The 15175-nt window shown below is 48.5% G+C and overlaps 1 protein-coding gene across 4 annotated transcripts in view; it reads right to left on the bottom strand.

Annotated features, from left to right (window-relative positions):
• Positions 1-14937, bottom strand: part of TMEM243 (transmembrane protein 243) — a 45622-nt gene extending 30685 nt beyond the window's left edge. For 3 of the 4 annotated variants that reach the window (XR_004970922.1, XR_004970923.1, XM_036328326.1), the window contains exons 1-2: positions 14621-14931; positions 13951-14226 (exon numbers count right to left, since the gene is read on the bottom strand). Coding sequence is in view for 2 of the 4 variants with exons in the window: in XM_036328326.1 (XP_036184219.1) it covers positions 13951-14028 (78 nt within the window). In the remaining 2 variants the exon portion in view is untranslated. Of the gene's footprint in view, positions 1-13950; positions 14227-14620 lie in introns of all 4 variants that reach the window. The other variant, XM_036328325.1, reaches the window with a different exon arrangement.
• Positions 14938-15175: the final 238 nt, after the last annotated feature.

Here is a 15175-nt window from a genome sequence, read left to right as displayed (position 1 = left end):
AGATCTGAGCACATGAACATAAAAATATACATGTATAGTCTTGAGAAGGATTCTGATATATAACCTCACAAGTTATTTGTTCATTTAAACATTATTTCAATTTTTCAATAAAAGAAAAATCCATCTACTATATTCCAGATGCAAACACACAACAATGAATAAAACTGTCTCTACCTTCAGGAAGTTTACACTATCCAGAGTGCCAGAGGGCACTTCGGAGAAAGGAAGTGAGGTTCCTTGGCCGTCAGGGAGGGAAGAGCAGTAGTAGGAGGAGCCACATCTTCATCTTCCTTTGAAATGGGGAAGGAGGAAAAAATGGACATACATGCAAATGGCTTCTACCTGTCAAGCAAGTAAGGAATACCTTATCTCCTTTTACCAATGGGTAACTAGATTCAATGACACAGGTAATGGTAAGGTCTCCTATCCAATGCTTTATACAAAATGCAAGCCTAACCAGCAGTTCAAAGGTCTAAGAATCCTTACACCAATACAAGTGGTCCCTGAAACTAGAGTCAAAAGACCAAGGTTTTCAATGGCGTTCTGCCACTGGCTAGTTATGTAACTTTAAAAGGATCCCTTAACCCATTTGGGTCTATCAAATCAAATGATCTCTGGTCCCTTCCTGCTTTAATTTATGGCTCTGGATCATCAATCACCACTTGGGCCAGAGGAGAAGGCCAACTCCCCAGTAATCAAAAAGTAGAGGAGCTCCCACCCAATCTTGCTTGGTCAGTCATTAGCCAGCATCTTGCTACAAGACAGCGAACCCCAAACCGATTTCAAATGCTCAGCTGTTTAATGATAGCTTTGGAAGGAAATGGGCAATAACATCCCAAATAACCAAACCAAATAGGCAATGGTCCTCAGCAACCTGGAAACATCCTAATAGTCAGTTTGAAATGCTAAGAAGAGTCATATCATGTTTGGCCTTCTATTTCCACAGCAATTTATGTTTTGCCTCCTTCCAAATGGACTTAAGGACCTGTGCTACTATAGTAAAACTCATAACCCATTTAAGCAACAATAAAAAGAGCAAGAAATAATTTCTAAAGGGGTTTTGGGAATGAAAAGAAGTGTTTACGGGGAAAAAAATTCACTAAAGAAAACTCTTCTGCTTTAAGTTCAAATGTTAGTAGGAAGATTCCTGGCAGCCAAGTGGGATATTCAAGGGGGTTTATAAGTTCTCACTAACAAAAGCAAGCATGCTGGGTCACAAGAGGCAAACTTCCCCTGAAGCAGAGTTTGTTGCCTGGGTCTGCAAATACAGGGACAGAACATGCAGCAATCCATACACAGTAGTTTCTTCTATTGACCCATAGAAAAGCCAAAGGCACAATGTTCCCAAAGGAGTAAGGGGTGGGGTAGGAGGTGCGATGGCTGACATGCCACACTCCCAATGTGACTGCTTATCCTTCAGAGCTCAACTCAAACATCACCTCCTGAACACCATCCTCTGGCCCCTCCCCTCAGGACGTGAGCTGTTCCTGTCTCAGGGCTCCAGGATCACACTGACAGCATTTTCCTTACAGTGCCTCTCACAACACAGGCTACTCTCATCACTCACCTTCCTCAGAACAGTGAGTGGCCTTGCTGCTCCAAGAGGGACACCCAGCAGCACAGAGGCTAGGGCAGGGGTGGGCAAACTTTTTGACTCGAGGGCCACAATGGGCTCTTAAACTGGACCGGAGGGCCGGAACAAAAGCATGGATGGAGTGTTTGTGTGAACTAATACAAATTCAAAGTAAACATCATTACGTAAAAGGGTACGGTCTTTTTGTTTTTAGTTTTATTCATTTCAAATGGGCCGGATCCGGCCTGCGGGCCGTAGTTTGCCCACGGCTGGGCAAGGGCCTGGTCCTGTTGCCCAAAAGGACATGTCTTTGCCAGCCACGAAGGCCCCACATCTAACGGAGGCTCCAGACTAGGCTCCACTGACTCTATGGAAATTATCCATAGTAACCAGCCTGAGCACAAGCCCAGTTACGCGTGTTCTGCAACAGGAGGACCAGCACGGGTGTGAGAGGCATGACGGCAATCCTGCTGAGGAGCTCGTCCTTCACGCCTGGGGAGAAGCGGAACAAAACAGAGAAACCCCTTGCAGAAGAGAAAACCCCGCATGGCCAACGCCACGAAGACATTCCCTTCCACACTCCAGAGAGACGGTGGGGAAGGGGTTAACAATGAGAACTCCATTTTTGGTGTTACAGGACTTCAGGTTTAACGGACAAAATTTCCAGCCCATATGTCATATGTGAAAATTAACACCCTGTTAATTTTAAAAGGCTTTTAACCAAAGTGTGCCTAATGATTAAATTAACAGAGTATTTTTGTTGTTATTATTAATTCACTGTTATTTTTAACATATTTTAGCAAATAGGCCATATGTTAAAAAAAAACACTATTTTTTGCTGACATAAATATTACATATCTACAACCATATCCATATTTAAATCCAAGAGTCACCACTTGTAAACAATGTTCAGTGAATGATTAGCACATGATCACACTGCATCGGTTCTGTTGTCACGTGGTGTGACTTTCTGAAGCAGTTTTAACAGGTGTGGATTATGTTCCCACGTGATGCTAAGCCACGCCCCAGCCATGTGCATTTGTTTACTTGCAGTGACTAGTAAATGCACACATTTACTAGACCTATTCAGTATAAATTTAAAATTACAATAATACATAGAGAAAACTTTTCTGTGAAATTAAAACTTCCATAAATACTTAATTTTAATTACACAAATATGTCTACAACTAATTTGTCAAATTTTTAACATAGGCATTCGAAAAACCTACTTTATTATATAAAGGACTTTCAGCTTTAATGGAAACCCCCTTGACCGAATTAGTCCTTTATATCAAGGTTTTACTATACTTCTTTCTATGCAACTCCATAAAAGTCCTTCTCTTCAGACAATATCACAGGTAGCCCTACAGACCCGCAATCCCTCTCCAGGTGTTCTCAGTCCTACAGGGTCAGTCTTCACACCCAACCCCACCCTGAAAGTCTGTCCCATGTGAGCACCCTGTCTCTGGGACTATAGCATTCTCCCATGCTGGATTTCCCTTGCTGCCTATCTCTCTGAACAGTCTCCCCAACAGAGCCCCTGCTACCCACATCTTATCCCACATTCGCGGCGTCAGAAGTGGGGGGGCAAGGCATTCCCTGCTCCCCAGGCCAGGCTGACAGGGTAATGTCAGTAATATCCTCTGCTATGGTCTGAATGTTTGTGTCCCCGCCCTTCCCAAATTCATATTAAAATCTTAAGGCTCAATGTGACAGTTTTAGGAGGGTGGAGGCCTCATAAATGGGATTAGTGACCTTATTTAACAAATGAAAGGCTCCAGAGAGCTCCCTAGCCCCTACTGCCACGTGAGAATACACTCAGAAGTCTCGAACCCAGAAGAGGGCCTTCACCCAGTCCTGCAGGCACCTGATCTCAGACTTCCAGCATCCAGAACCATGAGAGAAATACTAGTCTACGGTATTCTGTTCGAGCAGCTGGAATGGAATAAAACATCCTGTTTCTGAAACGTATGTGCCCAACTAGTCTCATGCCAACTTCTTCCCTGTTACCTCAATTATTTCAGCACCAGCTTTGCCACATCCCTCTTCCTCCACCCCCCTGCTCTACTGCCTCAATCTGGGCTTCACCCACATCCACTGACTACACCAATCTCTGGCCGTGGAGTCAGCAGTTTCAGCAATGCACAGAAGACTTCCTGGTGGATATGCTCATCTGCTTTTTTTTTTTTTTTTAAATATATTTTATTGATTTTTTACAGAGAGGAAGGGAGAGGGATAGAGAGCCAGAAACATCGATGAGAGAGAAACATCGATCAGCTGCCTCCTGCACATCTCCCACTGGGGACGTGCCCACAACCCAGGCACATGCCCCTGACCGGAATCGAACCTGGGACCCCTCAGTCCGCAGGCCGACGCTCCATCCACTGAGCCAAACCGGTCTCGGCTCATCTGCTTTTGATGCTTTGAAAACCCAGCCCCGAGTCACCCTCAACACCCCAGTTGCTTCTGTGCTGGGGTGAAGCCTGTGAAACTTCAAACGGTCCTAACTTAACTCCCAGTTTACTCGTCAGCCGCCTCCTCTGCACTATAAGGTCCTGGAGGCTAAGAGTCACGTCTGCCATGTGACTGAGACAGCAGAGCTGCCACTACCCAGAGGGGAGATAATGTTCTTCTGATTGTACAAAGGTGTCACCGTATTGGTGGAAAGTGGCACTAGTCATTTCCCTCAACCAATCACAGTGCCCAGCATAGACTAGATGCTCAAATATTAGCTAAAAGAACAAACTAACTGAGTGTACCATAAATTCATGTTTTTGGCTGAGCTTTCACTGTTTTTCCATGGCCTTTTATTTGGGTTGACTCTGTCTCTTTCAAGAAAGTAGTTAGAAGTTCTACCTCAAACAGGTTCCTGGTACCACTCTTGAAGACTATACAGCAGCAGAAATTCTTACATACACAAAAAGGCCACAAAAAAAGAGAAAAACTCCTCCCCTATTTTCATTCGACTTCTGGCTTGCAGAGGACCAGAAGGTGATCAGTTTCTCTGCCAATCCTGCACCCATCCTCTGGCTCAATTATCTCTGTCCTCATCTCTACATTGAGTTTCTTCCTTCATGGAGTTTTGGCCTCAAAAACCTCAACTCCCTCAACATTAGAAGAGCCTTCTATCCATCCTGTTTCAGCTTTGATGTTAAGCATTCATTCTCCACTTTTTTTCACATGCTACGTGTTAGGAAGTTAGGAAGAAAATAAAACAGGGTAAAAGAAGAGTAACCAGGGTGGAAATTGCGGGCTTAGTTTTAGTCAAAAGAATCTCCTCGGATGATGTGACATTTGAGCAGGGGCCTTTATAAGAAAAATAAATGAAACATGCAATGACCTGAGGGAAGGATATTGCAAACAAGCCAGTGCAAAGGCCCTGAGGCAGAAGTGAGCTTGGAAATTAAAAGGAAAAAAAGAAGGCCAGACCCAGCTGGTGTGGCTCAGTGGTTGAGCGTTGACCCTTGCACCAAGAGGTCAGTGGTTCAATTCCTGATCTCAGGCTCATGTCCAGATTGCATGCTCAATCCCCAGAAGGGGGCATGCAGGAGGCAGCGGATCGATGATGTTTCTCTCTCATCAGTGTTTCTAGCTCTCTCTTCCTCTCTCCCTACCCCTCCCTCTCTAAAATAAATAAATAAATGAAAACGTATTTTTGTTTAATACTACTTAAAAAAAAAGGCCAGGATGACTGAAGCTTAATAAGGAAGAGAGAGAAGAACAAAGATTTGTTTAATGTCTATCTTCCCTGCAGTACATCTATGCTCCATGAGAAAAGATATACTATCCAGCACATAGCACATTTCCTGAAATGAAGTATGCACACAATGAATAATTGAATAAAAAAAATAGGTACATGCACACTCAACAACCTAAAGCCTCCAGAAGAAAATCATACTCCTTAGCACAGCATTCAAGACTCTCCACCCAGCCCCGCCCTTCCTCTGACCCTGCCTCCCAAGTTCAAGAGTCCAATCACAGTGGAACCGTCACAATGCCTAGCCACTTCCTATACTTTCCAGCTCCTATCCCTTTGACACAAGCTGGACCTCCTGCTTGGGACTTCCAGTCACCTCCTCTTGTTAAGTCTTAGGTCCTGCTTCTAGGTCTAAGATTCAAAAACCCTCCGATCTGACCTCTCCAGGAGAATTACTCCCTTCCTCATGCTCCCTGGCACTTTGCTCATCCTTTTATTAAAGGGTTCATCCCTCCCCCTTATTATCCCTAGCCCACACGTTCTTCGGGTCACTAAAGATTGTGACTGCCTTGTGAGGGAGAGAGAAGAAAAGCAATCTATTCAGCATGTTTGACATGTCCAAAGGGCATGACCTTCCTTCCCACCTTTGTTAGCCTAGAAGGAGTGATTCAGACCCTTGAGCCATATCCAACAATTTTGCAATTTGGCGTCCAAAGTTCTTCATTTCCCGAACATAAGGGTTCTCATACGATAAATAAAAGGCCAATTCTCAGAAATGATTTTCCTTTTCTTCTTCCAAATCAATTGTCAGGAAAGCTCTGGAAATGGCTGGGTGGCACGCTTAAGGGGCAGCCCTCTGGAACACACCTACCGGGAGGATGCGGGAGGAGGTTTGGGCCCAGCTGAGCCAGTAGGTTTAACCTGGGTCCCCAGAGGTACCTGGCTCTGCCTCAGCAGGGGCCTCCCCTCACGCTGGCACCAGGGACAATCCTAGGGACAGCACCCACCGGGTGGAGAGTGAGGGGACACCTTTTCTCTGATCAAAGGTTCTACCCTTCTGAGACGTGCCAAAGAAACACCAGACTGAGCGGTGCCAGGGGATGCGTGAGAAAGGATTTATGAGAATGCAGGCACGCCCACACCTGACAGTCTCACGCTCTGAACTCTCAGTGCATCCACATCCTCCACGGCTTTGTGTCGCCCTGAACACCAACTTTCCCCTCGCTTCTCTCTCGACACAGTAAGTACACAGACATTTTTACATGTTTCTCTTATAGCACAGATTCACATTTTGAAGTAAGTATCTTTCCACTGTGAATGTTTTTGTATACCCACTCTGCTGGATTCTCTTTCTCACAGATACATGCCCTTGATATACATTCTTTTCACTGAAGCACCATTTATGAAAATCAGATTACAGTAACAATAGCAAACAAACGTATTCCATATGTTTAAGGAGCAAATGATCCCTAGAGTTGGCAACCATAGGAAGTGCCCTATTTTTATGTGCCAACGTTCAGAATGAGAGGTATATAGTAAAGGACTCTGAGGTTAGGAGATGACACATGACTTAGCGAGTTATTCTCCTACCATATGCCTGCCATGCAAAAGTCACTTAACTTTTAGGCCTAAATTCCCATATTTGCACAATGGTCAAATATGCAAGGTTGCTGTAAGGTTTAGGAGATACGACACATAAAGTGTCTAGGACAGAGTAACTGACATTAACAGAGAATTGGTAAATAGTTGTCAATATGGTGTTAGTGTTATTTCTACCACACCTAATGCCCATCTTCCCAATGAGATGAGGCTCCTCAGAGATGTGTGGGAGCTGAGTGAGTGCCATGCCTTGGACCCAATTTCTAGGGCAGCCCCAATTTCAAATGCATTCCATAATTTCCACAGAAACACATGTCCCTATGGCAGTTCAAAAACATGGTCAGCTATACATGGTCTATGGATTGACCCTAAGGTAAAAAAAAAAAAAAAAAAAAAAAGATTCAATTTGGTAGACCCAGCCTATTACCACAGACCTGAAAAACCCATCTACAGAAAAGAAAACCCAGCAGACCATCCACTTATGAAAGGCCAGGTATCAGTTTAAGTGTTTTTATGCAATACTGTATGTATTCCTACTACCAGCCTTTTTGCGGAAGCTCAGCAGGGAGAGGGGAGAGTAAGGACCTTAACTGCAGGAGAGCCCGAAGCACCACTTCCCGTTTCGGTATCAGCATTCCAGGTTTCTTTCTGAACACCAGCTTCTGCCTGTTACTGTTGTTCCAGGAGCTCCCAAGAATGCAGGTTACTTTTTGGTGATGCCAGATTATCACTTCACTGTAAACCTAGTATACATAAAATCAAGGGCTAGGCAAAGCATTGTGCCTAGTGCTATGGAGAAATGAGGGCACAGCCTCCTCCCCACAAGGAGTGTATACTCTGGTCCAGAGACAACCTATTTATAAATCCCTCAAAGCACAAGGAGCAAGTGCTGGAGCGCCTCTGACTGCCAGGCTTGTAGGAGGCAAGTGTGGCTGCAGGCTGGTTGTAAGGAAGGCTCTGAGGTGGAGAAGTAGGCTGAGCAGCATCCATAAGTTTGGAGAAGACAGGGCAGGGTGCTACAGAAAGGAGAACATTTACCAAGACAGGGAGGCAGCTAAAGGAAATGGGTCCATGAGAAGGTGCCAGCCTAGACTAGGCTTCCATGGAGCCTGGGTGAGATCCAGGATGTCAGCCCTCCCTCTGCACCAGCATCCTCTGAGGAGCTTTCTAGAAATACAGATGCCTGAGCCAAACCCCCAGAGAGTCCCAGTCCTCTGGTCTGGGGGTGGAGAGAGAACACTTATTAGAACAGGAAAGAAAAAAGGCATGGCCAACCATCTGCCTGAACTCTTTCTCCAGCCCAAGAAACTGCAACTAAAGTGAGAGGCAAGAGGACAACTGATCTGGTCCCTTGGATGACTAGCTCTCCTCTGAGGACCACCCCGAAGTTCTGTCAAAGGAAAGAAGCTAGAAACCCTGGGAGGACAGCCTTTGGGGCACTGGGCAAGGGAACAGGCAGCTGGCAGACACAACAATATGAACCACAGCTTTGTTCTTAATAAAGCAGCAACCCCCTTACCCTTCACCCCTCAAAAGGCAAGAAGTAGCCCTCTAATCTTACACTAGTATTTGCAGAAGCCAAATGCCCCAAGTTTGAATTGCTTGAATTGGACTACACATCAGAAAAAAACCTTGTTTGACACCTTAAAAAACAACAACAACAACAAAACAAAAAAAAACAGGAAGAGGGAAGGGTACATGGAACTTTTGCCTTGTAAACAAAAATCTGAGACTCAGGGCCCAATTCCTTGACCCCTATACAGAGGTTCCCCCTCCAATATTACCTGAGTCCAGTGATGTGCCTTCCTCCAAAGTCACTCTTCTTATATCACATCCAAGTAGGAATAAAGGGAAAAGAACTGTCACCACCCTTCTTAAAGGATGAATCACGTACTTGGTGATTAGTGAAAATCAATAGGCTGAAAATCAATAGGCTGGTCTGGAAACCGGTTTACACTACCTCCCACCAACTGCACTAGGTTTCTCCCCCAGACAGAACCATCCTCTCCTTCCCCTTCGAGGTTCACCAGTTTAGACTGGCTAGAATGATTTCTGATGATCGGGCAGTGAGCTAGCAAATCAAGACTGCCTTACAGGCCCCAAGGATAACTTAATGCCTATCCATTACATCGAAAGATTACCCCAAGTGTGTGTTGTCCTAAAGCAAACTTCTAAAGGTAGCCCTGGCAAGAGAGGGGGAATACCTCCAGGTTATAGTTCACACTAGGGGAAGGAAAGGAGAAGCAGGGGATGGAGATTCCTTGAGTAACACTTTCAAACCCTAGAAAGTGTCCCTTGAATACTCCTGGGTAGGAGGAGGGGGAGATAAGAATTGGGCAGGGCATTGTGCCAGTGCTAAAGACTTGGCCACCAAAGCAGTACAAAAAGCACTACTCTCCAACTAGAGTCCCAATGAAAATGAGCTTATTACAGGTTCTGAGAAGTCCCACAGACTATGGAACCACCCTAACTAATAGCCCACTTGCTTTAAGACTGGGCTGTCCAATACAATAGTACTCTAACTACATGTGGTTACCGAGCACCTGAACTGTGGCCGGTCCAAACTGAGACAGGCTGTAAGTGAAAAATACACACTGGAGTTCCAAGGCTTAATATGAAGAAAAATTGTAAAACTATATATTTCCATTTATACTGATTACATAATAAACAACTGTATTTTGATTATATATTAAAATATTTAGGATGTATGGAGTTAAAACTAATTTCATCTGTTTATACTTTAAAAGATTTTTGTTGTTGTTAACCCTCCATTGATTTTTAGAGAGTGTATGGGGGAGGGGAACATCAATATTAGAGCGACACATGGATTGGCTGCCTCCTGCACACGCCCCAACCAGACCTGGGATCAAACCTGCAACCCAGGAACATGCCCTTTCCTGGGAATCGAGCCAGTGACCCTTTTGTGCATAGGCCGATGCTCTTAACCACTTAGCAACACTGGCCAGGGCTGTTTATACTTTTTTTAAAAATATATTTTTATTAACTTCAGAGAGGAAAGAAGAGATAGAAGAAACATCAGTAAGAAACATCAATGATGAAAGAGAATCATTAATTGGCTGTGTCCCACACGCCCCCTATTGGGGATAGAGCTGGCAACTTGGGCAGGTGCCCTTGACTGGAATTGAACCCGGGACCCTTCAGTAGCAGGCTGACGCTCTATCCACAGAGCCAAACGGGCTAGGGCTGTTTATAGCTAGGGCTACTAGGACATTTAAAATCAGGTACGTGGCTCACATTATATTTCTACTGCATAGTGCTTCTTTAGAAATGCGAAGCTACAGCACATGAAAAACCTCAGATAGCCTGGATTGCCATGGCATTTGTGCCAGGTCTGCTTTTCTTCTAAAAGAGAGGTAATCTATCCCAGAACTTGGGACAGATAAAAAAGATGAAAAAAGCACCCAGACATTTTGCCCGGGGTATAAGCCCATTTAGCATTATGTAATCCCAACGGTATCAAGGAATGAGGGAAATACTTCTTAGAAAAACTGAACAGCTTTCCTTCTTTGTCTTATCCCTTAGATATCTATAATAATAAAAGCATAATATGCTAATTAGACCAATGTCCTTCCTGATGAAGCCGGGGCTGCGAGGGAAGCCCGGGGCCTGAGTGCCTGCGGGTGGCTGGAGGGAAGGCAGCCAGGGTCCTGGGTTCCAGAGGGAAGCCCGTGCGGGCAGCCCGGGAAAGAAAGGCCTACTCTTACACGAATTTCGTGCATCAGGCCTCTAGTTTACGTAATAATAGAGAACTGGCTACTTTTGCCTTTCATTCCATAACTCTACCTGTAAAGCTATTCCTAAGTATCATGCTAAAGAGTGAATAACGTTGGAGTTCAGTGAGTGAAATCATTGTGTGCAGCCAGTACAGAGAAAGACAGACGTTCCCTCAGGGACTGCCCAGGAGGGTGCTGCTCAAGGCCCAATGGGTTATGTGTTCATTATTCCCTAGTAGATCTCACTGTCTTTCACTCACTCCATTACCATGGGTGACCACTGCACCAATTTCCTGTGAAAGGGTAATAGGTAGGTGAATGTCTACCACGCTTTTGAAGTACTATACCAGTCAACTCACGAAAGGGAGTTGGTAAAACCTAACCAGAGAACTAGTTGTGTGACTGAAAAAGGTAACCTGCTTTGTGGTTCAGCTTCCTTAGTTCTAACAAGAATAACAACACACATCTTACCAAGGAACTTGAGGATCAAAGGAAAGAAAGCTGAATCCTAGCAGTTGCTGGCACTAAGCAAGAACAGTCTCTTTCTAGACTCCTCTATCTGTGGGCTTCAGTCATCTCTGCCTTAAAGTTAAGGTCCAGACCTTTCTAGATTTAAAATTGAGGAAGTAAGCAGGACAAATAGGTAGTTGCAGAATAGCCACAGAGATGTAGATTACAACATAGGGAATACAGTCAATAATACCAAGATAAATGGGTGTAGGGCCAGCATGGGGGACCACGCTGTAAGGTATATGATTTTCTAACCACTTTGCTGTACATCTGAAACCAATACAGAATAATATCACATGGAAACTAATTTAAAAATACATTTTAAAATAATAAAATTGAGAGACTGTATGGCCAGTTGTTATAAGGTAAATAGAAGGACTCAGAAGATCTGTCACACTATGACAAGAAGTGGGTTTTCCCTTTTCTAGATTTTTCTCCTCCAAAGTACTTCACTAACATTAAGTGTCACTGTGAAGTGGCTGTTGTGTCCAGTTTCCTGGCATCTGAAAGAGAGCAAACTGGGAACAGCTGGATGCAAGTGCCACTGAACGGTTTCTCAGGGGCCCAGGAATCCCCCCTGCTCGTCAGTGCCTGTCCTGGAGGGGACTGCACCACTGCAATGTGTCCTGTCCTCTCATTGTTGAAGCCCCCTTCCTGTGCCTCGCCCACTTCAGGTCCTCAAGTAAAATCATTTGCTGTCTTTGAAGATGGATTCCTCTCCTTCGAGCCTACCACCTACTTAAACTACCATGTCTTCTCCATCCTCAGACCATCCTTTCTCTGTTCTATACAATTTCTCCACATCCAATCATTCCGTCATCCCCATGGAGGGCGCTCAAAGGAGCTGTGAGTAGCTACATCTACTGTTAAAACGCCTAAAGCTGCCTGAGTAGTATCAGGGCTATATACTCTTGGACTAAAATGTATTCAATGAACAGAGACATATTTGGAATAGCAGTTTTTGGACGGATTTCAAATGGATCACAGGCAATAGGAAACTTAGTCATTGACTATTTAGGCCCAAGCAAGAAAACATCAATATTTCTAAGTATCTATATAAATCAACAAGTCCAGTTATAGTCGGTTTGGCTCAGTGGATAGAGCGACGGTCTGCGGACCAAAGGGTCCTGGGCTCGATTCCCATCAAGAGCATGTACCTCGGTTGCAGGCTCCTCCCGGGTGAGGGCCCTGGTCCAGGCTCATGCAGGAGGCAACCAATCGATGTGTTTCTCTTGCATTGATATTTCTCTCTGTCCTTCCCTCTCTTCCACTCTCCCTAAAAATCAATGGGGAAAAATATCCTCGGGTGAGGATAAATAAATTAATCAATCAATCAACAAGTCAATTACCAACCAAGTCATCTACCTCAGTACTCGGGGGCTATGGGGCTAAATGAGGTCAGAATCTGCATCCCACAGAACCCCAATCTGTGTGCCAAGGCCCACAGGGGAAACAGCTGGGCAGCCAGATGCCCTGGGTCTGATCCCTTCAAGCAACAAGGGGCCTCCATTCTCCAGGCTCCAAATTCCTCTTCTAATCAAACTCCAGTTTAGAGGCATCCGTATCTAAAAGCTCAAGGCTACCGGACACTGAATGGAGAAGCTACCCTGGGGTCTACCCCAAGCCGCCCAAATAAAAGTGACCGGTGTCTCCTCTGACCCCTCTATGCCCCGTCATAACACAGATCTCATGGCATCACGTGGGTTTGCATGTTTCCTCCACCCAGCTGGGTTCCTTGCACCCCCAGGGCCCCACCACATAACGCTCGATAACGTGAGCAGAAAGAGAAACATCTGCTGGCCTAGCGCCATCCTTCTCAAGCCAGGTGCACCGCGGGCTGCGATAACGCAAAGCCACACGATAACCAAGGAGCATCTCCCTCGAGTTCAGGCTTAAAACATTTTCTTCCTAAGACACTTTAAGAGAAAGCAAAACCCACATGGCGTGTTTTTTTTTTTTTAAGAAAATAAAATAATAATAAACTAGTCGTCTCCTAGCAGGCTGTCAGCTTCCAGATTCAGGGCCCCGTCCCAGGCTGTGGGGTGAACAGGTACCTCTCCTGCCCCGGCCGAGGCTGAGAAACCCAAGAGGAGGTGCGCTCCCAGGCACCCAACTTTTTGAGAGACTGAAAGCAATTTGTCGGGGGTCAAAGGCCACCCGCGCCACTTTTCCAGGTGAAACCAACAACAGCAGCAGCACAAAAACAAGCTAATCTCGCCCAAACGACTGAGAAGAACAGTGCTGAGGCCGGGAACGGGCGCTCTCTCCCCCGCCTGGCCCAGGACGTCCCACCACGAGGCTGGTGAGAAAACAAACTCTGCAGACGCCTGAAATAACGCACCATGGCTGGATCGGTCCCGAGACCCTTGACCGCTTCCTGCAAGAGCGCCAACCAGAAACTCTCACTTCTCGCCCCGGCAACCAACGAACCGTTAATGGCCCTGGATCAACAGTAACCCGAGGCGCCGCCGGGGCGGGGGCGGGGGCGGGGGCGGTACGGAAGCCGGGGGCGCACAGCCGACGCCTCCCGCAGGTCAGCTCCCGGGCGGGTGCGCAAACGCCCCGGCCTTCCGCGCTCCACTCAAGGGCCCCAACAGCCCAGAACTTGGCGAACTTCCCTCCGCGCCCGCCGCCAGGCTCCAGGCCACCCGCGTCCCCGAGAGGGAGCCGAGTGGCGGGGCAAACACCTTCAGAGGGAGGCGGGGGGGGTGGAAGAGCCGGCTTTCTTCCTCCAAGTCCCTCCAGGGGCCGCGCAAGGGTCCCGCCAGGACTCGGGACGCCAGGCGGACACACAGTCGGACAGACACCCCCGGGCCAGGAGCCCCTTCCGCGCTCACCTTGGCCGACGTCTCTCCGAACAGCGGTCGGTTGTCCAGACCGCTGGTGCCGTAGGTCCGGGTAGAAAAGTCCTCCATGTTGGGGCTTCTTCGCTGTCCCCAAAGTCACTCAGCACCGAGCCAGCATTCCCTCCCGAAGGGTCAGGTCCGGGCTCCCCGCGCCGCCTGCTCAGCGGGCGCGCATCGCCGACCCCGGGCGGTCCCGGCGGCGGGCGCTCAGGCGCGGGGGGCCAGGCGGCCCCGCCCGAGCCCCGCTCGCCGCCGCATCCTCCGCAGCTGCCAGGGGAAGTGAAAGGAAACACCTTTGGCCGACTCTGCGCGGGAGGGACGCCCCCGCCCGGGCAGCGCCACTTCCCCAAATCTCAGCGCCGCACCGGCCGCCCGGCAGATCGCTCCCCGCCCGGCAGATGGGCGTCCCCCTCGGCCCGGGGCCCCGGCCCGCTCCCCAGCCCACCCCCACGCCGCGAGCGCGCAGACCTTCGGGCCCCGGGGAAAGTTTTCCGGGGAGAACTCGGGACCGGCCCCGGCCCCTCCTCACCACCGCCTCCCCCGGCCCCCGGCGGCGGGAGAAGTGAAGTTAGCGGCCGAGCAGAGCCGAGAGCTCCGCGGAGCCTCCCGCAGCGCTGCGGGCGCCGGCCGGCCACGCGGATCCCCGCGCGCGTGGCATTACCTGCCGCGGCTCCCCTCGCGCTCCGGGCGGAGAATCCCGCCTCGGCCCCGCACAGATCGGCCGCCCTTCCGGGAAACCCGCGCCCGCAGGCCAGACCTCGGCGCCCCCGGCCGGCCGCCCGCACGCTGACGAGTCCCGGCCGCGCTCGGAACCGCGGCTGCCGCGTCCACACCCGCGCGGGACTCGGTGCCGGGGCTGGGGCGCGGGCCGGCGGAGAGCGGGCGCACGGGCCGGGAGCCGCGCGGGGGGCTCCCCTCGGACCTTCGGACCTGGACCCCGCGCCGCTGTCGCAAACCGACTCGGCCCGCCCAGGCCACGTCACGGCCGAGGCGGCCAATCGCGCGCGCCGAGGCGACGCGTGGGCTGCGGAGCGTTGGTTCTGGAGGTGCCCGTTGACGCCCGGCGGGACGGCCGGCTCCCCGGCGGCACGTTTCCCAGCGTCTCTGTAATTCGCGTCTGCGCGAGCCACGGGAGCAAAGAACATCTCTGAAGACAGCTTTGCGTTTGGCTAAAAGCATCTTCAAAACATAACCACCCCAGTGTTTGCACAAGAGG

This window comes from Myotis myotis, unplaced genomic scaffold, assembly GCF_014108235.1.
Source record: "Myotis myotis isolate mMyoMyo1 unplaced genomic scaffold, mMyoMyo1.p scaffold_m19_p_11, whole genome shotgun sequence".
Taxonomy (NCBI): domain Eukaryota; kingdom Metazoa; phylum Chordata; class Mammalia; order Chiroptera; family Vespertilionidae; genus Myotis; species Myotis myotis.
Note: the sequence above shows the minus strand (reverse complement) of the source record. Positions and strands in the feature narration are given on the sequence as shown.